This window comes from Lipophrys pholis, assembly GCF_963383615.2.
Source record: "Lipophrys pholis genome assembly, chromosome: 12".
NCBI lineage: Eukaryota > Metazoa > Chordata > Actinopteri > Blenniiformes > Blenniidae > Lipophrys > Lipophrys pholis.
The window spans coordinates 27,886,687-27,908,934 of NC_137641.1; the positions used below are offsets into that span (position 1 = coordinate 27,886,687).

At 39.9% G+C, this 22,248-nt stretch overlaps 1 protein-coding gene across 1 annotated transcript in view; it reads left to right on the forward strand.

The window, feature by feature from the left end:
- The first annotated feature begins 3,130 nt into the window (after positions 1-3,130).
- The window catches only part of lamc3 (laminin, gamma 3), a 131,429-nt gene continuing 112,311 nt past the window's right edge, over positions 3,131-22,248 (forward strand). The window contains exons 1-2 of the mRNA XM_080476718.1: positions 3,131-3,689; positions 14,895-15,199. Of these exons, the coding sequence (XP_080332844.1) occupies positions 3,323-3,689; positions 14,895-15,199 (672 nt within the window). The 5' untranslated portion in view covers positions 3,131-3,322. The remainder of the gene's footprint in view (positions 3,690-14,894; positions 15,200-22,248) is intronic.

Sequence of the window (22,248 nt, forward strand, 5' to 3'; positions counted from 1 at the left end):
TTGCTTGAAACCAACAGTATTTTTAACAGATAGTTCTAATTCTGTACGAAAACTCCTTCAAGGATTCTACGTAGATTTAGAGCCAAACAGCTCTTGGTTAGTTTGTGTCCAAATATTTGTCTTAATTCTTCACTTTCCCCAAAATATGTGTGTTATTTTCAGGCAGTTCCAAAAAAAACGCACATCAAAATTTTCTTAGTTTGGCCAGCATACCTGTTGGACATGTAATTGCTTGTTGTTGTTGTTTTTCCTTTTTCTTTTTTTCTGCAATAAAGAAGCACATTCTTCTACTGGTCGAGTTGTGCATTCCCCCACATATTGGATAAATCTTCATCTGTAATTCTAACCTCAAGCTTGTTTTCCCATTTTACTTTAATAGATTTACTTTTATTTCCTTCTTAATATGCTTTACTCATCACTTGAATCAAATCATTTAACCCTCTGGAAGAATCCGACTCAATCAGAATGTCATTTGTTTTACTCAAACAATGACTGGACTATAGATGACACCATTTAACAATTACTCATGTGTCATTAATTCATTAGAATTCCAATTCATTTTAGGTACAAAACAAACAACACAAAACAATTATTTAATTATTACTTCCTTCATTTTGTATGGAGAACTAAACATGCCAAAATTAAATACAAATAAATAAAAAATTAAATGCAAAAAATTCACACCCCAATAAATATTTGCTTGAATGTCAATAATCAACTAAATATATATATATATTTTTTTTTAAATATTAAAATTCATAGGACAACTGTTCTGGACAATGACGTAAAATTGACCACACATATAACCCCGTTTGAAAATATAAAAATGCAAATCAAATTAGGTTGGAAAATACACCTTTTTTTTTAAAAATCAAAAATGTCTATCTTTGAACATCTGATATGATACTACTGTTTTTATGGATATTTAAGCCCTCTTCAATCCTTTTGTGAACTTGTTTGTATTGGATATGACGTGCAGAAATGATTAGGGTGACCAGCAGCTTATCAAGCAACTCATGAATAAGTAGATGTGTGGAGATACCACGAGGAGGGATTGGAACGCAGTTCACATCTAAAGTGCAATAACATGTTTGTAGAGGTTTCCCTATTTCCACTGGAGTGCATCATCTTACAAAAAAAAGACACACTGTCTGCTTTAACACCTTTAAATGCCTCTCAGGTTCAGCTCTGCATTCACAGACTTGACTCCGATCTGATATCTCTACGTTTGTGACTCTCACTGGCGAAAAAGCCAACTTGGCCCTGTTTAACTGGGCATACTGCACAACTCCTTGAACAAACCATCTCTGGATTCAAATACTGTTCCAAGCTTATTGTGGGTTCTTAGCCTGTGTTTAAAATTAAAAAAAAAAAAAAAAAAGCCTCCGAGTGTTTGCAGTAACACTCCTGCAAATGGTCCGAAACACGGGAGAGTAACTGGTCGTCCACAGCTCAGACAGCTCATGGCTTTACTACTTTTCAATACAGTCCGCAGACTCCCTTTATCTCAGAGTTCAAGTCACTGATGCTCACCTCCAGTGTATCCAGTTGTATAATGCCCACCTCCCCGATTCCTCTCATTTAAAGTTTATGAGCCTTCTCCTCCACAACAGTCTGTGAATTTACAACAACGAACGCGAGCGTCGCTGCAAAGGGAGAAAATGTCAATCCAGAATCGCAGCCCTTTCTTATATTAACCAAAAAAAAGAACAGAAGAAAGCTGCCCGCAGAATAACATTTTATAAGAGTCTTTCTTGCGGCATTTCTATGAATGATCACCTTTTGAATGACCTATTTACTCCTCATCCACCCATTTATCCATCTGAGGAGAATATCCCAGCTCACTATGGGCGAGGGCAGGATCCACCTGGACATGGTCGCCAATCTATTATCGGGTTTAACTATTTATGCACCTTGTAATTTGTGACACTATGCAGCAAGTTTAAACCACATATGGTCTCTAATTGAGTGCTATGCAGCAGTGTCATTTTAGTTCAGGCCCGGCTTGGAAAAATGTATGCTCAATAATAGGTTTTCTTCATTTTAGTTCATTTAAAACATTAGCATGTACAGAAAAATAAATATTTGAAATAATATTTGCCCCAGTGATAAATTTTTAAGCTTATGTTATAGCTAAAGCTTGTTGATTTTGAGGCTGCATGGATTCTGGAGCCTTCAGTGTGAATGCTTTCATGAATTAACCGAGACGACAATTAGGATTAGCAGGATGTTGAAATAGAAAAATGGTATTTATTGTCTCTTTTTTAAGTTTTAGACTCCTATTTGTACCACGTGAGCCTCATTTGACCCTCTGCAGAGCTTTTACTACAGTTTTGTCATTAATGGGTTTTTATATAATGGTTCACCAATTAACAAATTATAGAAAGCTAGAGAGTGTCAATCAAAGCTATTGATCCTCAGTGGTGTGCACATCCATGACGAGTTCACTTCAATCTTGAATTTAACCTGTTGCCAATATACCTGTAATAGACAAGCAGAATTTAACATGCACATTTACACTATCCCACCGGTTGTGGTTTATTTATGTATTTTACATCTCAATGTCTGGAAAATACAAAAAAAAAAACCTTGATTTGCCCCCCGCCCCCCAAACTTACTACGCAAGCTCACTCTTCACTCTATTTTTTTATTAATAAGTGATTTCAGGTCACACCAACTCTGGGGGGACATCCCTTTATGGAGATGACCCGTACCTGCTGAAATATTCCAGACAGCTTTAGCACCTGAAGCCTTCCACTGCGATTCTCCACAGTCAGCATTTACCAGAATATCCTGCTGTGGGCTGACTGCCAACTCCATTTTTCACCATATCGATGATATTATGTGTTCCGTAAGTGGTGAATGCAGGTGCTTTGCTACTCACCGCCTCAATACCCGGAGGTGTACCAACTACCGCGCTGCAATATTTAAACAGCTAAGTTGTAGGATTTATTACTTTTTTCCAGTCAGATTTTTATACTTTTTTATTTTTTTTAAGTCATCCAGGTCCCCTGAACGTGTGGAGGTGGTGTAATGTCCTTGCTGACCAGCAGATGGAGAGGTTTAAAGGAAGGTTTGATCTTCCAGCCCCCACCCCAGTCCCTCCTCTGGCTCATGTGGCTCCTGAAGTGAGGAGTTCCTGCATAAACTTCATTCCAGTCCACAAAGAGAGAACATATGTTTGAGATCCAGCAGAGGCAGAACACACACACAAAGAGGATTTCTGGACAGGACCAACTTCCTGATGTTGGATTATTTCTTTTAAAATCAAGGTTTTAGGGTATCAGCATCTCTGTGTCAAACTACACGACTGCTTGTAGACATGGATGCATCTCTTCTGCTGCCACTTTTCCTCTCGCTGCACTTTCACCTTGCCGTCCGGGCCGCCATCGACTCCTGCTACGACGACGAGGGAATACCAACCCGCTGCGTGCCCAATTTCGAAAACGTAGCCTTCAATCGCACAGTCGTGGCATCCAATGTGTGCGGCTCCCCGCCTGAGGACTACTGCATGCAGACCGGCTCAACGCGCTCCTGCCACAGCTGCGACGCATCAGATCCAGCACTGAGCCACGACGTCAGCTTCCTGACGGACTTCAACAGGAACGACGAGCCCACGTGGTGGCAGAGTCAGTCCATGTTCTACGGCATCCAGCACCCCAATTCTGTCAACCTCACCCTCCACCTTGGTAAGAACACAGCAGCACATCCCCGCTCCAGCGCGACCGCCCTTTTAATTTATCAGGTCTCGACTTTCCTCAACTTGGAGTTTACTCTGGACAGACTGTGTGATCGAGGTCAAGTATGAGTGTGCTTGTGAGTCCAGTTGTGGCCTCAGTTCATGCATTTAAGGTCGACAACATTCAATGTGTTCATGAGCACAATGCACGTATAATCAAGTATTTGACAGGAGACTCTCGAATCAATCCCTTGTAGTAATAGGGAGTCCTCTGTTTTTCACTTTTCTCTGCCTTGCAACTAATATCTACCTTTGTTTGTAAGGAGTTCATAACACAAAACAGATGTGCTGAGCAGCACACGATTTGTATTGGGCAGCCTGGCCTTTGAGCTGTCTTCATGAAAAACACTTTGGCAACAGATAAAGCTAAGACTGAGAATTTGTGAGCACATACTCAGAAGGTCTGAGAATCTGGTGGGGTTTACTGGAGGACATACTAACTGATCTCACAGTGGTTATTCAGCCATGACCAGTGCTGAAAAGTAAAAATATTTTGCACTTCCTTAGAGTAGTCACTGTGACTAGTTGCTTGCGAAAGTAACTATTACATGACTTTGTGTTCGTTCGAAGTCATGTTCGTGCGTTCGTCTGTCAGAAATGTTGTGTACTCTCTTGCTATAATGTGCGTCTTTACTTTTTTGGTCAACGGTACCAACATTTCTATTTGATGAGCTTCATTATTGTTGAAACTCAGCACAAATAACATTGAAAATATAGACCGATGAATCATAAAGTTTGTTGTAACTATTGTTTCAGTGCCTCCTCGTGTTGAGACACAGAAATATTTATTCCACGGCCAATAATCATTAACATTGGACCACAGAAGACTTGCGTTTCATACACCATAGCTGCAAATCAGCTGCAACGTGACCTTCCTGACCTATCCACACTTTACATCAGATGTAACCTGCTGCTGAAGAAACAGTGAATGTCAAAAAATATATATATATTTTTTTTATATTTCTTAAGAAAGTCGAAGAAATAAGCGGCTCAGATTTTAAAGAAAAGCCCTGAATCTGACAGGAATAAGTCGACAATAAGGAGAGCAGGACCAGACGAAGTTAGCCAAGCATTTACATAAAGTGCATTTGGAATTCAAAAGGCACACTTACTTTTTCAGGGAAGGTAAATTTCATTAACCCCCAGCTAGAGTCCTTTTTGCATTGCATGGGACTTGGTCAGCAAGTGCACTGTCACTTTAAATTATGTTAATTTCCACTTTACTTTGATGAAAGTTTTTCGGAGAACCGAGGGAGAGAAATATCGCAGATATGCGCTGAAAGCAAAAAAAAAATTGAAAATGTGGTCCATCACCCATTTTAATACAGCTGCAATCAAGAAATGCAGCAAAGTAATTGGGTAATAAAGTACTTGTTTTGGCTGGACGGGATTATCTCTATTCTCTATCAAACTGAGGATAAACATCTGTTGCAACTATCCTATAATGGGGATGAGGAAAAGTGTGGCCTATTAAAAGATAAGATAAATACTAGACATTTAGGGTTTAGTCCATCCATTCATCTTCTGTGTGTGTGTGTGTGTGTGTTATCTAACTTGGGGGTCAATGGGGACTGGAGCCGATCCCAGCCGAAAAGCAGGTACACCCTGGATAGGTCAACAGCCCATCATCGTGCAAACACGCCACCCATGCAGTAATACCAAATGATTTAATGTCACAAATTAACTTTAAACGCATGTTTTTGGACTGTGGGAGCGAACCCACATTCACACAAAAAATGATGCAAGTTTGCTAATCAATATTCCAACAGGTGTCGACAGTTTAGTCCGTTTTTGTCACTTTGCCCCCAAATAAACATGTTCAACCTTTAAAATGAGTCCAACATAGCTTATGAAGTTTCATATATATAGTTTTAATAAAATTATTCTTGTCATAATATATCAAAAATAATATTGTTGCTTCTTTACCAAATTAAGAAAAAGGGTATAGGTACTTTTAATATATGTACAAAGACTGTATTTTACATTACAATGATGAAATTTAAACATTAAACATTTCAGTTTTACCCTTCTTTTTCCGCAATTGTTTGGCAAATTTTGAAATGTTAGTAGTCTGAACTATTTTGACAATTCAAGCCGTTTTTCTCCTATTTTAAACTTTTTTCTTTTAAAAATTCTAGTTGTTTTAGTATTTTTTTTTTTTAAGTAGTTTCAGGAGTTTCTCATTTCTGTTTCCCCCTTTTTTTCCAAGTCCTTTCATAGATTAGAGTTCTTTAAAAAAATACTCTCATTTGCACTTTTCAAAAAAGGGTAACATTTTTATTTATGTATGATCTTGAGAAAGCTTCAGGGAGCCACTACAGAAGGGCCATTGAGCCACATGTGGCTCCAGAGCTGCAGGTTGCAGACCTCTAGTTTAGTCCTCAAGTCTTCACAGTTCAAAGCACACATGTAACTCACCATTATTGTGTTTTATTGCATTTTTTTTTCCTGTCCTAGTATTTGAATTACATGGATAATAAAGTTTAGGATAGCCTGGGTTATGTGCTTCTCTTTTTAGGAAATCCATTTGACATATTTTTTGTTTACTACACATTTGCAATTTTAGACGTTTTTCATTTCAGAAAAAAACTATATAAATATAAAAGTATGGGACCAGCTTGAGCCATTTCCATCATTATCCCATTACCATGCTGTGCAAAACTGCTGAAATACGAAACAGACCACATTTGTCACCATAACTGAATTAAACAGCGGCGATTAATGTTACAAAGCATTAATACAAATCTTTCTGTGCAATTACCTTTTCCCACATCCATTTACTTGCTGAGCTCGGCTCCTGTGTCTATACCAGAGGTCTCCTATGAACAAAGGCGTACACATAGGAACACCAGGCATAGTGGAAGAATATTGCTCTGGATCCCCCTTTATTGCTGAACTCATTTTAATTACCATGTTTTCTTTCTGGAAACTAGATTTAATGCATTTAATTTAGTCTGTATTTAAACACAGATTCCAGACACAGGATTTCCCATGTTGATTAACCTACTTTTAAGCTGGGCTTGCACACCGATCAGCTGTATTGTGCGCGTCACGGAAGATTGGTACTTAATTACAGTTACTTAGTCATTCTGTGAAATAACTCATGCATTGCTTTTGATAGAATGTGCAGCTCAATCTGTTAATCAATTCAGTCTTTAAGGTCCAGCGTTCAAGTCCAAAACTGTGCCCCACGGCACAAATACATACTCAAAAAACACTTCATCCTGAGGTTTCAATGTCAATTCAAACTTATTTAGAAATATCTGCATTTAGTTAAATTCCTGTTTTCCATTTTTGAAAGAACTTGAATAAATGACTGAGGCCATTAGTGTATAAGAGTGATGATATATAACCACGGTAATTCATCTATGGTTTAACTATACCCTGACATTTTGAGGTTGCCACAAGAAGTCATTGAATCCACCAGCCTGCCACCAGTCCAGAGTGAAATCGCTCCAGAAAGCTAAAAATGTGTATTTATTTTTTTCAGTTTTCAAATTATAATGTACCTGTAAAGTAAATTTATAATGCCTGAAAAAAAATCTACTAAGGAAGAATTGACTCTTTCTAGAGGTTGGAGGCAAACCATGGAGGTACAAGGAAAATCAAATCAATTCTCTCACTTTTGGAAAGGTCACTACTGTGAGACATTATTGAAAGTGAATTGACGACAAACTGTTAACCGTTTGTTTATATTGGAAGACAAAAACACATTTCATTTGCCACATTTTGACTGGTAAATGTTAGTAGGTGCGAATATGAACGACAGATTTGTACTCGAGTACAACTGCTGTTAACGCTGCTTTGAGCTCTGTGCCAATATCAGCATTATCATCAACAACAAACATTTAGTTTAAATGACTTGTAAAAAATTTCTCACTTTAAAAACATGTTTGTCCAACAAGCCATGTCGTATTAAAAAGTCTGCAAGAGCACATTTCTTCTGAAGGTAAAGTAGGATTTTTATGTTTAAATAAGAGAAAAATGCAAAAGGTTTCAATATTAAGTCAAGTTGCGAGCATCCTTTGCAGCTCGGTAGATTAAATCATTTATGGTGTACTTGAGTATAAGGAAAAGTATATAGTTTTAAAAAAAAAAAAAACATCAAAAGAACAAGATACTACTTAATCACAGTAAGATTATATCTTGTAATTCATTGTGTATATCCCTGTCTGTGTGTACAAGTGTTTTTTCAGGAGTATTTAGCGCTTAGAATATTCTTTGCAAGTCCGATACCTTCCTGCCATCTTAGCAGAGAGAGTCACTGTCAGATGTTTTGCTTCAAAAGCAACAAGAGATGGAGACAAAACGATAGCAGAGGCTGAAAATGTCCGTAACGCTCTGTCCGGTCGTGTCGTGCTTTCAGAAAGCAGGAAGTAGCTCCATCAAATGCAGACTATTGATTTCCAATCGCAACCAGATGTCTGGCTGTGTTGTTGCGGGCTTTGTTGTTTGTATTCTCAGGCTACGTCTTTTTTTTTTTTTTTTCTTCTAGAACAAGGCGGCATTGGTGCTGCTGAGGTATGTTGTGTTTGGAGGGTTTGTTATTCCTCAGACAATCCCACCACCCACACGCCTGCCAGCCTGAGAGCAATTTGACCTTTGCTCCTGGTGCACTACCTTAAAACAAAAAAAATTGTGTTTTTCTACAACCTAGCGTCTCTGATGTCTCCATCTGGGCTGCGTATTCTCAAATGCAGGATGATTAACTTTTCACAGCCCACGATTTTATGTAACCGAGTATCCCTACATTTTGCATGTGTGGCATCCTTTCAGCCCATATGAGAGCTCTCTGATCCATCTGGGTTGCTGGTGGGGGGGCGCCTTCGACATTAATGTTTTCTTTTGGCTCTCCAAACAAAACAAGCTCCCTCTGAAGGGAATACAGGCAAATGCAGGGATGATAAACACAGCAGTAGGACGTAGGGGGACACACACTGAAGCCAGGTCAGAGTGGGCCTGTGCAAGGGTAGAAAGAGAAAGGGGGGGGGGGGGGGGGTTAGGCCGCTTCAAGGGGAGTAAACAAAACATAATGAGGAAGACGGGGGTTGAAAAAAAAAAGAAAGAAAGAAAATGCCAGATGATTTGCTGGTGAGGAATTGGGGTCAGGTTTTTCCCACAAAGACGCATTTTAAACGGCACACAGTGACGTCTGCAGCTGGTTCTCATTCAGCAGCGTCGCAGTAAAGCAACATCCTGCCTCCAATGTGAAACAATGATAAAAGTCTGCCACAGTGGGCACGGCGCTGCCACAGACAGAGCATCAGGTTCACGCGTGAGGCGTAATCTTCTGTAAGAGTGCATGGATTGCCATCCAAACGACGAGACGTTGCATGATGAGAAGATAAATCCACTCATCTGTTTGTTTGCTGATCGCAAGAGTCTTGAGATTGTTGATTAAACAGCGGCGGACACAGACTGGTAATAGCCCACATGACGTGAGTTTAGTCTCAGTCTGGGACGACGAGTGCAGCTGTGTTAGTTTGACATGGGTGAGTCAGTGCAGGTCAGACGCCGTACTTCCTCAGCTCTCAGTCCTGTTCTTTTCAAAATAGATCTCATTAGTCATTTTATCAGTCTGTCCAAAAAAATAACAATAATAAGTAATAACTTAATAATACGTTTTTATTCAATACAAGGGGTACAAGGGCATTTTAGATCAACCCTGTGAATTCACATATGGCTTGTTTTTGTTTTTTTTAATTAGTTTCTATCAATCAGTATCAGTAAACCATCTATCAAAACATAATCTTTTTTTTATTAAATTTTTTAACAAATGCTATTTAATTTATTTATAATTGTCAGTAAGTGGATTCTGGCATGACATTGCATGTATTTTTTATTTATTTTTTCCTAAATGTCACAACCCACCACATTTGCCTTTTGTCTGAAGTTACAGTTTACAAGTGCCTGGGTATTTAAAAAGAAACTGTTATATTTCTCTTCATAAACGCAGCTACGAGTTACCACAAATGATGATTCCTGCAAACTCCAGCCGCAGAGGAGATTTAGAAAAAAAACTTGTTGTCTCCGTTTGTATCTAAAAGAGGGTTAGGCTGAAATTTAAGTCACAACTTATGACGTCATGTTTTTTTTCCATGATTGGCTATCATATCTTCATGCTTCTCGCGACACTGCCCTCTACAGGTTTGGCATGCTCATAGCAGCTCTTAACCAGCTGTATATGTGGGTAAAAATATCTATTTTTGCAAAAACCTGGGTAGGTGTAAACGTGGCCTTAAAAGCTGTAGTACTTACTGATTGAGAAGTTTTCCAATGATTGGGGAAACAATGTCTGGCGTGAACTATGGAAAATATTCAATGCTTGTCAGACACTGGCTCTGTTGCATGTGTGACAATGTGCGGTGTATTATTAACTGGGCGGTGAGAAAATACAAACAAGCGATCCAATCAATCTTTTGCACTCCCATTAATACTACTTTTATTTTATAAAGACAGCTAGCCTAGCCTATATCATCATCGAGTAGCAATGAATAATAATGACCTTTCTGCAGTGGAGAAAGATCAGTCGATTTCATCAGGCCCCCGAAGCTAGAAGGCGGGGGCCCCAAGAGACGATTGACATTAGTCCTTGTGAATGATGATATGACATCGTAACAAACAATGACAACATGTTAAGAATCCACCTAATGGGGTTCTGAACTTGTCGTTGCTTAGTGGCCAGACAAAGGCCGGAGAAGACGGCTGACATTTGGTCCAAATCATCAACAACACAAATTGAAAGCCCAGTAGACTTCAAGGTGCCTCTTGCCTGTAGCCATCAAAGTGTATAAATGGATTAAATAATTGATTGTATGTAGTTTAGGGGCTGAATAAATTAAAATAAATTCAAGAGTTGATTTATGTTCATCATGTAAAAAGGTCACCAAATCATAACAAAAATGTGGAATCCACCCGAAGAACAACTTAAATAATTAAGAAAAACAAAGTTGGAACTCATAAGCCTCCTCCTATGACGCTCAATCAACCACTAACTAAATCAAACCCAATTTAATGGCTGGCCAAAACTATCAACACATGTAGAGTTTCGGTGCCTGGAAATAGTCGTAATTGTGTTCATGAATATGAAAAAAATAAAAACAAGGTCAGCTCACTTGAAATGTCTCGTTGAATGCACGTTGACATGCTGGAAAATGTTCCAAGAGGGCTCCTGTCCTACTTCTTTTCAGTGTTTCTGTGCACAAACACACCTGCACTCTAGTTAGTGCATCATCAGCAAACCCTGCAGAATTGGACACACAAGGAATATGCATGCTCGGGGAGCTGCAGGATTTAACATCTCTGTATAATGTGGAGGTCCACAGACACCGAGAAACGTAAAAGTTAGAAGAGTGGTCATCAACCCTGCTCTGTGAAATCTCTTGTTCTGCATGTTTTTTTTATTGCGTCCCCTCTTCAACACAACTGAATGTAATGATTGTACCATCAAGCTTGTAAGGAAACCCAATAATGAGTCCCTCATTGCAACCCGGTGTGTTGCAGCAGGGAGAGTCATAAACCCTGCAGGGCCGAGGTTTGGACACCCCCGGGTTCGAGGTAGAGCTTTAAAGCATGTGTGAGCTGGTAAAAGAGCGTGGCTGGAGAATGACAGGCAGGAAGGGCTCGTGTAAAAGCAGGATGACTTACCCATTTTCTCCTTGGGGAAGTCCATCTCAGTCGCTGATCTCAACACTTTCCCCTCCCCCCTGCTTCACAGGTGTGCCTCATTTATCTCCTCTCCCTGCCACACTTTCCCCTTTTTCTTTTTGGTAAGTAATAATGTATGCAGCTCTTTTTTTTCTTTTTTTTTTTCATAAATCAGTTCCAATGACAATCTTTATTGGAAGGAGCTTTTTCCCCCAGCAGTAATGGAAATAAAACTTTATGTATTGAATGTATTGCGTTTTTCTGGAAATATCATGAGGTGCATAGTGGAATAGTAGGAATCCTGGCTCAGTGGCTTTTCCATGCATGTTCTCCCTGTGTATTCCAACCTACTCCCACACTTAATTGCTGTCTCTACTTTGCCAGCATGCGCATGTGTGTATTTCTCCATCGACAGCGCTCTTAGGGAATGTACTGCACCACTGTGTCTTTAAATGACAAGATCAAGCCCATAAGGAAGAGTAACCTTGACCTAATATTAAACGTGGAGGTTCTGTCATGCTGTGTGGCTGCCTCAGTTAACGGCTAGCCAAAACATATGAAAGGAATACTTCAATCTGAGACTTACCAAGATGTTTGAAAAACTGTTCTGAAATGATGGTTTTGTGTTTTTCACAAGAAAAATGACTAAAAAGTCATGTTTCACAACAGAAACATGCTAGAAATAGTGAGTCCTGAAGGGAGCTGAAATCTGCTGTTGCAGGAAAAATGCCTAGAAATTAGAAGCTTGCTTTGCATTGCAACAGAGCCAGAAACTACCAGCGAACAGATGTGAGACTTCTAAGAAGCTATAAAGAGTTTTTTGTGGCTGTCATTGTTGCCAAAAGGTTCCCAAGTTGGGTATTAATGAAGAAGGTAGTAATTGTGTCTGAGGTACCTTGGCTGTTAAATCTTTGGTTCTCTTTTTTAAATTGTCAGTTTATTTACCGTTATTGCACTTATTTATGGAGATATATTCACATTAAATAATCAAAATTGAACTGTACTACTAGGTACAACTTGGGCGACTTCCAATCCCAACAGTTCAAGTGTCCTTCGGTTGTACGTTAAACTCAAGTTGTTCATTGTTTGCCTGCAAGCTGGTTTGAAAATAACATGGTCTATTGATCCCATTGTATATGATGTTTTTCACCGTAGGCAGCTTCAAATGGAGCCTTGTTTCTTTCCTGCCACACCCAGCACATCTGCCCTCCCTGCCCTCATCGTCCAACTTATATCCACTTCCCCCAACACCTTCTACTTTTCCACACTTTTGCCCATAGTTTACCCATGAAATGTGTTGAAGCTAGTTTTCGTTTTGTAGAATAAAGCAAAAGAATTGTTGCCAGCTTTGTGTTGTGCGTTTGGTTCTTGCTCTGCCTGATTGGCACGCATAGTAAATAAAAAAAAAAGTAATAAAACATTCCCCCTCTGCTGTGCATATACAGAAGCTAATGAATACTGACTGCTGTGCCCATCTAAAATAATCATGCTTTTGAAGGAGGACGGAACACGGATCATTGAATGTTGAGCATAAAAACATACAAATACCATTTGCAATTAGTCTTCATATCTTCACGGGGGATAGCCGGCAAAATGTCTCTGGATCTTTGATGCTTTCTCTCTTGCCTTAGTCCCAGCAGGGCTAAACTCACCTCATGTGGGGAGTAAATGAAACCTAAACGATCTCAGCGCTCCTACAGGAAAGATACCATTAGAGATTTCGGCAGAGACAGGAGTACCGAGATGCCTTGTTCTGCCTTGGCAAAGCAAAGCAACAGATGTCATTATGGCTGTAGTGGCGGATGGAATCGCTCTGCGAATGTGGTGCAGCTGAGACTTAGTATCTAATGATGTAGAAAAAAATACCCAATAGTGTCCGGTAGAAGGCTGTTAAGAGACTTTCTGCATGTTCCTTCTCGCCCGGGTCTCCATTCAGCTTCAGTGTGTGTGTCTGCCCAGTTAATCCCCCTCCAAGTCGCGCAACATTTGGCAGATTTCAAAATGTGTGCTCACACCTCGGAGATAAGTCTCCCCAATATGACTCCGAGGGTGTTGTTTGAACTGTCTTCAGCAAGTAAACAATGGCTGGAAATAACACCACTCAATCGAAAAGAAGCATCGATTCTTTGTTTGCTTTTGGATTGAGGAATAAGATGTCAGCTTTCCGACGAAAAAAGCTGATTAGGACAACTGCTAAAATATCAATCAATGACCTTCTTTTGGTATTTATCCACAGAGGAAACCCAATTAAGGACAAATTTCTATTAATCTCACTGTGCGATGCAGAACAAGAGGGAACATAAGAGGAATGTTACTTTTTGTTTTCTGGAAAATGTACCAGATAAATTACTCTTATTGCCTCTCCGTCCATCCATCTTCGACACAGCTTTATCTAATGGAGGCTCATGGGCACTGGTGCAGATCGCAGCTGATGGTGGGCAAAAGTGGGGTACACTATAAACAGGTCTTTAATCCTTCACAGGGCAAACACAGAGACAGACAATCACTTCGACATACATTCGCACATCTGGACAGTTATAAGAGTTTCCAAGAAATCTCAAATGAGTACCTGTAAAGATCTGTTAACTCTGCACAGGGGATCATCTTGCTGTAAGGTGAGAATGCCGGCCACTTCACCACCTAGTGGCACTTAAAATCCCAACTAAACTGCAGAGCAATTTAGTTAAATCAGCTAAATCTGTCAACATAATCCTCAATGGAAATCTGAGTGTGTCTTCACATTTCTTTCGGATCCACTTGATGTAAAGATTGTGCTCCTGAACACACTTTCTCTTTCCACAAATTGAAGCTGACTCAAGGGGAATACAAATCTATGAAAAGTCCTTCTTCTTCTTCCTCCCTCATTTCTTCTCCTGGCCTCCACAGAATATACCAATAAGCCCTCTGGATCCATTCAGATATATCATTAAATCAATGTGTTTAATTCAGTGACATACTCAGCCTCTCATGTCGCTCATTAATGGTTTGTTTGATCAATCTGTCTTCCATTGATGAGATTAGCTGCTTGCCCGTCACACCTTGCATCAGACTGTATTCCAACCACAGATTCGACAGTACAACCAGGAACTTACCTGCTGTGATTTTGTCCCCATTGGTTTTATTTAGAGTTCCGCAAATAAAAGATCTCTTTTGTATCTCTCTTTCCCTTTGACCTGCGTTTCACTACTGGAGCCCATTATGATATGGATATTGAAAAAATAATCTGGGGTGTATGATTTTCCTCCTGCAAGAATGACATTCATTTACCTCATAGAAACCCAGGAAATTAACTCCCCCCCCCCCCCAACTGTTTCCTTTCTTTCTGCAATGCAATTATGTCTGTGTTTTTTTTTTCCTATCCATTGCTCTTGGGCCCTACACTATCACCCTGCAGTATTTATCTCTTATGTAACAGCTGTAATCTACCAGTATAGCTACACTAAATCTAGTTTTAATACTAATTCCTTTTATGATTCTATTCAGAGCTAATCATTTCTGTTTTCCACAGGGAAAGCCTTCGAGATAACCTACATACGATTGAAATTCTACACCAGTCGGCCAGAGAGCTTTGCCATCTACAAGCGCACAGAGGAGGATGGGCCGTGGCTGCCTTACCAATATTACAGCGCCTCTTGTAAGAAGACCTATGGAAAGAATGCTAAAGGTTACATTCGGCCAGGAGATGATGAGAAGATCGCCGTATGCACAGACGAGTTCAGCGACATCTCTCCGCTCACTGGTGGGAACGTTGCCTTCTCCACCCTGGAAGGTCGGCCCAGCGCTTACAACTTTGACAAAAGCCTGATGCTGCAGGTGAGGAGGACCTTTGTTGTACATTTCAGGATCTAATCCCTCTCTTCTTGGAAGCTTGATGCTGCCAAGTATGAAGTAATCAAAGATCATGCGTATTTTGACTGGAGCATTAGATTTCAAGATTAAACTTTAAAAAGTTAAAAGAAAAAAAGATTTAAAAAACTCCCAATGACGATCCATAATAGAAATGCTGCTGCCATTGACCTTTTTGAGGTTTAATTTGTGTAAATCGCCTCATTAATAATCAACGCAGCTTATTCATTAGGTATCGTTCTTCAACTGTGAAGTGGCGTCATTGTTCAAACACAATGGTTTCTCCTGTCAACAACCCTGCACAACACGGTGTAAAGTTCATAATTGCGTGAGATGCCCCAATCTGCCGCTCCAAGTTCTGACTTCATCATCAAAACCCGCCTTCACAATGTACATTTTTACACAAACAAACATCCTGTAGCCATGCATGTATATGCATGCCTTCACGCCTCTTTCAAAGCAACTGAAGTGAAGCTAATGTTATGTTTAGCTCTGATTAACATTGATGAAGCCTTGAGAGGATTGTGCTGAATTAATGGCAGCCTCTTGAGGGCGAGCCGGGGAAGGGTGGGCATCAGTAAAGGGCCGCTAAAAACGAGTAAATAAGGCGGTTAATGCAGTCACTCATCTTCTCTTTGACACAACTGAGGACGCATCTGTTCATGCACGTGTGCACTGTATCGCCATTTAAGCTGAAGCACTTTAAGAGACTGTTCCTTGTTTATGGCATGGTTAGGTTTAACAATGACTTCCCCAAAATGTACTGTAACAGTGACGCTCTTCAAACTAATTAAACAAAAGAATTAGGACAGGGATCGTGTGGACATTTTTACAAAAACTACATTGAACATAATAGATTAATTATTTATTGGCAGATTATTGTGCGATTAATAGAAATAATAATAGAAATCATCCAGCCAGGATATCTAGTAGATTCTCTGCCCTACAGACTATTTCTGATATTTCCATTTTCTTAGTCGAACCTTAAAAGCTGTGTTCAGAGAGATCAGCTCGAATTGATCCAGGGACATGTCTGCCTGAGCTGAAAATGTTTGAGCGAAAAAAAAAGAATGCAAAACCCGGGGCTTTCTATACATCTCTTTCGAGACAGAAAAAGATACAAACTGGAGGGTAATGAAAACGGAGCTGTAGTTTCGGGTGAGTTATGTGTTCACTCAGAAGCCGAGTTGAAAAAAAGAAACAGGGACTCCCACGGACGCAGCGTGTCCACTTCATCCTTACGGTTCAGCGTCAGTCGTCTGGGATGAATAAACAGAAATGGTCCGGCGGTCAAAGCCTCATGAATAATGCAAGATGAAAAATGTAGCTTAAGAGCTCCTCATTTAATCGTGCCCTCAAGAAATCCTGTTAAAAACTAATTTGTTAAATATATTTAGGGGGGAATATAAAAGAAACTGTTATCTGCCCTACATTTTGGTAAATGGTCACTTTTAAGCTTCATCACAGGCACATGAAATTAAATAGGACTGAATAAGAGCAAGACTTTTGTAGTATTCGAGAAAAACAAAGGACGTCTCATGCTTCAAGACTTCTTTAATGTGTTCCTGTAATGTGAATCCACTGATTACGATGTTCAGACGAAACCTCCCAAAATAAATGGATCATAGCTGTTGTCGCTATGGATGTGCATTGTATTACATAAGCAGATCATGTGTTTAAAAATGAAAGAAAAAAAACATTCTCAACTGCTTTTTTTTTGGTTGTTCATTGAAAAAATAAATCACGTTTTTATTATTATCATAAGTGCTCACTTTGCAAATTACCAGAGTAAATGTGTAATTCACTCACTGTGGGTGCATTATCTCCTAATTGAATGCTTATCAGGAGGAACTACATTTTTCTTGCTGCTGTCACTCAAGGCTGATGCAACGGCCAATTAAACAGGCCTTTAGCTCGCCAAGCAACGAAGCAACCGCATGAGTTATATGACGAGCAAGTCTTTTTTCTAACCTTCATTAGCACCTACAACAGTCTGCTTCCCGGGATGTGAACAGGCTGCATTGGACTCCCACTGGCCGAGTGTTTTCTTTTTTTTTTTTTTTTTTGCTCCACTGTTTGATTGGCTGCTCGAGGCTATTTTTATTTCCCATCTCCACAATAGCAACAAAAACTCCTACCATGGACTGGACATGCATCCTCTTGGAGAATTTCACTTTTTTTTTTTTTTTTTATATTTATATAGTTGCCCTCATGACTCCACATGCAAAAGTGGTCCTTAAAACTATGATTATAATAATGAATATTCTTTCTGACCTTTTCCCTAAATATTAGATCGAAAATATGTCTGACAATTCTAGACTACTATCTCTGTAAAGAAAGCTGTCCTCCTCCACATCATTAGATAGGAAGAGTAAGTGTGGCTCTGTGGAGGATATGCAGTGTAACCTTGCATTATCATAACCTGCTCCAACCCTGCTGAAGGAAGCCATCTCCAAAAACTCAAGAAAGTCGGAGCGAGTGATGCTGTTGTGTGTGTGTGTGTGTGTGTGTGTGTGTGTGTGTGTGTGTGTGTGTGTGTGTGTGTGTGTGTGTGTGTGTGTGTGTGTGTGTGTGTGTGTGTGTGTGTGTGTGTGTGTGTGTGTGTGTGTGTGTGTGCTGCTCAGCACGCCAGTATATTCTGTTTACTGCGTGCACCTCACACAAATCAATTTATAGGCGATTTAGCTATAGCTTGGCCAAACCCCCGTGTTTATTCTGAGTGCGATCCAAAAGTTTTGAAGCCCATCCATGAAATGTGGCTTCTTATGCAACATTGAGTCAAAAAAAATAACAAACCCAAAAACCAACAAATCTGCAGATCAAGCCCCTATCTGATTGGGCTACGACAATTGCATAGCTGCAGACCGAAAATGCGAGAAAATGAGCAAATTTTCACTGGAATCACTGTGAACTGGTGATTTACATATTCTGTAATAGTGGTGCAAGAATGTTGCACAAACTTGAAGAAAGGGCAGATTTCACCTTAAGTGAACATGCATCTGTGATACTCGAAACTTGCAAGAGATTCCCCCAATAAACGTAACACGTTTTGTGGATTGTAAGTGGTACTTTTTTTAATTGTTTGGCTCGTCATGCGACTTGCCTTCAGAAGCAACTTGTATATCAATATATATATGGTGGGTACCACATGGGACCACAATGCTGCTGCTATAAATAAACAAATAAATAAATAGATACTGTTTTTTTCACTGACGGCACAAACAAAAGGTTCACTTAGAGAGACGCTTTTCGAAAACTTGTGCTTTCAGTTGCTTTCGTTGACAAACGGTCTGAACGTCAGGTGTATATTTAACTTTTTGAGGCAGCTGAGCTCAGTTAGGGTGAATCAGTTTGTGGTTTGATCCCCCATCTTGCTCTGTCCTTTGAGCAAGACACTGCACTTCAGCATGCTCCCACTCTTGTGCAAGCTTGTGTGTGTGTGTGTGTGTGTGTGTGTGTGTGTATGTATGTTTGAATATGACCAATCATATAAAGTGTGTTGAGACGCCATTTGAGTGAAGTCCATTTATCCTTGTAAACATGATTCATTCTACCTGTGAGCAAGCATTCACAAAAATGGCAACTTCATCGTAATCCTCCACGAATGGCTCCATATAAAGCTAGAAGTGAATAACCCTCACTTACATTTGGCTCAAAAGACGAAGAAGATGATTTATTTAAAGAAAATAACCCGTGTCTGCTCTTGGGTCACACTGTTACAGTAGTGAGAGAGTGTTATCTAAAACCATCAACGTTAGATTGAAATGCTTTAACTGAAACTGTACACAACATAATGATGTGTAATTTATATTCGATTTTAAGACTCAAATGTCTTTCAAGAGCAAATCTTTTTAAAATAATGCTTTTCATATGAAACCTATTGTTATCAAAACTACCTTAAATTCATGATTTGATAAAAAAACTTTTATAAAATAAAGCATGGACAGACACCCCACTAATGGTGTCTAAACCCACACCCCCTCTTCCTCTTTCTGCTCCACACATGTCTCCTATGCCAGATGCTGTGTCCTCATAAAAAAAAAAAAAAAAGAAAACTTCCCCTCACCTCAACCACTGCTCTATGAATGGGTGTCGTCTCCACGACCTCCCTCCGAGTAGAAAGAGCCAGCTTTCCTCAAGAGCGATCCCATTCTAAACTGGGAGCCGATGGAGGTTTTGGACAGCAGATGATGAAGTCACACCGGCTCCCAAGTAGAGACTAAGCTGAGCCGAGCCGCTGGATAAGGACATTTTCTTCCCGCCGACTCTGCTGTGCGAGGTTCCCTCGCATCTGCAGCCTGTGAAAATAGAAATGAAATGCACTATTGGATTAGCTTCAGTGTGATATGGGCTTGGCGCATTGTGTGGCAGGCTACTCTCAGTAAGATGACAAACAGCTGCATGAAAGAAAGAAAAAAAAAAAATAAGAAGGGGGGGTGGTGGTGGGGGGTGGATCAGCATGCAGGAGTGGATTTGGCTCTATAGATTCAGCGTCATCTGTCCTGCTCGGGCGACAATGAGAGGAGAGTGAATGAAAATATAAATACGCCTTTGGCTTTGCAATAGTTTCTTAACCCAGAGTTAAAAAAATAAATAAATATAAATGTTTCCACAAGCATTTTCTCTCCAGACGCCATCAGTCTTTGCTTCATCTCTTTCTCTTTCTATGCCTCTTGAGTGTGTATTCCTCTGCTGCACCAATTCTATCGTTCATTCTACGATTTGTTTTGCATGATAGCAATTCCAAAATGATTACAAGAAAACATTGCTGCAACCAACGTTTTCGTGATTAATCTCCTCACGCTGGCTATCTACCAGCGTGTTGTTTGGGCCCCCTCCATCTCGCCAGTGTCTAATTCTGGACTCTGGCCGGAGAGGACAATAGTAGGTTTCTCGGACTTGAGGCTTGAGCCGGCTCTCCTGAAGTGTCCTGAAGTGAGCGTTACGGCTCACGCCTGAAAAAAGTGTGCGCTCCAAGCGTTGACAAAGAGAGCAATACTTTCCTTGCCATAAAAGGATTATGTGGGATTAAGGAATTAAGGGAGTGAAGGATTATATAAACGAGGAATTGGAAACAGGTGGTCTAGGAGGCAGTAATGATGTGATAGGCGGAAAGGGCATTGTGGTCCGATCGGTAAACGCTCGCCTTATTTAATAGTGACTGGGTGGTGGAGGCTCCAGCTCAGGTGGGAGTCCTGGAAGAGAAAGAATGGGAATGTAAAAGGGCAATATTGCTGAATAGTTTTTTTTTTTTTCATGGAGGTAAAAATCTAACTGATGCACTGGCTTTTCAAAGTATGGGACAGGCCTCCAGAACGTTACAGAGGGGCACGGCAGCAGGAGAAATATGGGGGTCAAGGGGCATGCCTTTTCCCCAGCAGGGGTTTCCCTTTAAATCACTGAGAAAAAAACGTGAATGCAAAAGAACGGAAAACCATGTCAGTAACAACAGTTGCAAACTATCTAAGAGGGGTGTCAAACATAAGGCCCATGGGCCAAAACCAGCCCACAAGAGACTCCAAACCGAGCCCCAAAATTCTTTTTAAATTTCAAAGAAAAATGGATACGGATACGAAACAACACTGTGTCCGTGTTTCTGCTATGAAAGTTGCCAAACTAGCCAACATATTTGTCAAAATATGCGTAATGAAACAACTATAGAAGGTTTTTTTGGGACATTTCACAGTATTTTACACCAGAAGGTTTAATTAAAATTCATGCAAAGTTTTATGATTTTCCACAGTAATTGTTTAATTTTGCGATAATGAACACAATTTCATCCGGTCTACTCTGCGCCACAACAAAGAAGAACTTTAACGTTAATATTTAAAGGTTATTAGGACACCGTTTTACCAGTCAGTCCCACTCAAGATGAAATTGGGCTCCTGAACTTAAGTGTGTTTGACTTGCCTCCTCTAAAAGGACTCAACATCTACTAACAATAATAATTCACGTGAAAACTTTTATTTTTCTATTAGGCTCACCAAGTATATTATAAGTATATTACTAGTGTGAAATGAGAAGTGCTACTGATACTGAATATATATTCTCTATTCAATTAGTGATCTAAGACAGAAAAAACACCAATATTGTGGCACATGAGTACATATATGTTCTTTATTGCCAACATTTAAGGATTGTTGCAGATCCTTTTTCCATTAATCAATCCTACTTTTTTTTTTTTTCCTTTTTCTTTAATGAGCTGCGGTCTCTGTCGGTGTGCGACTTCTCATTTCAACTCCCCAAGCATCTGACTGCTCCTGTTGATCATGAATAATGTGCGAAAAAATGCACTTGCTGAGGTCCCCCTTCCTTTTTAGTCAGATTTAATGAGAGTATTTTTTACCCCTTACCTGACACAACTTTGAAAGCAACTTCAATGCCCTTTTCTAACAGCATCCACTACTGTAATTTCCTATTAACCCTCCGAACCTTAAGATGTATTATTTAAATGCAGGGGCCATTTAATGACTTCAGGCCTTCGGTGCATGGGTGAACTGCACAGAGGCCTTAGTTACATTAAAAAACTGACTACTAATGGTGTTGCTGGCTGTATTTCAATATGCTGGAGATGACATCGACCCACTGGTTATAAAGCTGTGGCGGATCAATACGAGCTAAGAATACATAGATTGGGTGACAAATCTCTGAACAGACCTGCCAAACACGCACCCTTTTCCTCCACTCTACCTCTCCCTCCATGTTTCCTTTTAAACAACAAGATGAGAGGACCCATAAATTGGCTGTGATCTGTTCGTCCCATTAGAATAAAAGGTGGATCAATTGCACCGTTTCTTTCATTAAATCTCTCGTTCTTCCTCTATTTTAAGGATAGATGGTTGTAGTGAGCAGAGATTAAAAACAACAACAACAACAACAACATAGGCCATCCTCTCTGAAGCAAAATCAAAGCTGGTGGAAAACAAAAAGGAGTATCCTTTCTCCACGCAGTGAATCATCTCAATAAAGACGGTGGGGCATAGTCCACCTTAATGGTGACATACTGGTTCCCGCTT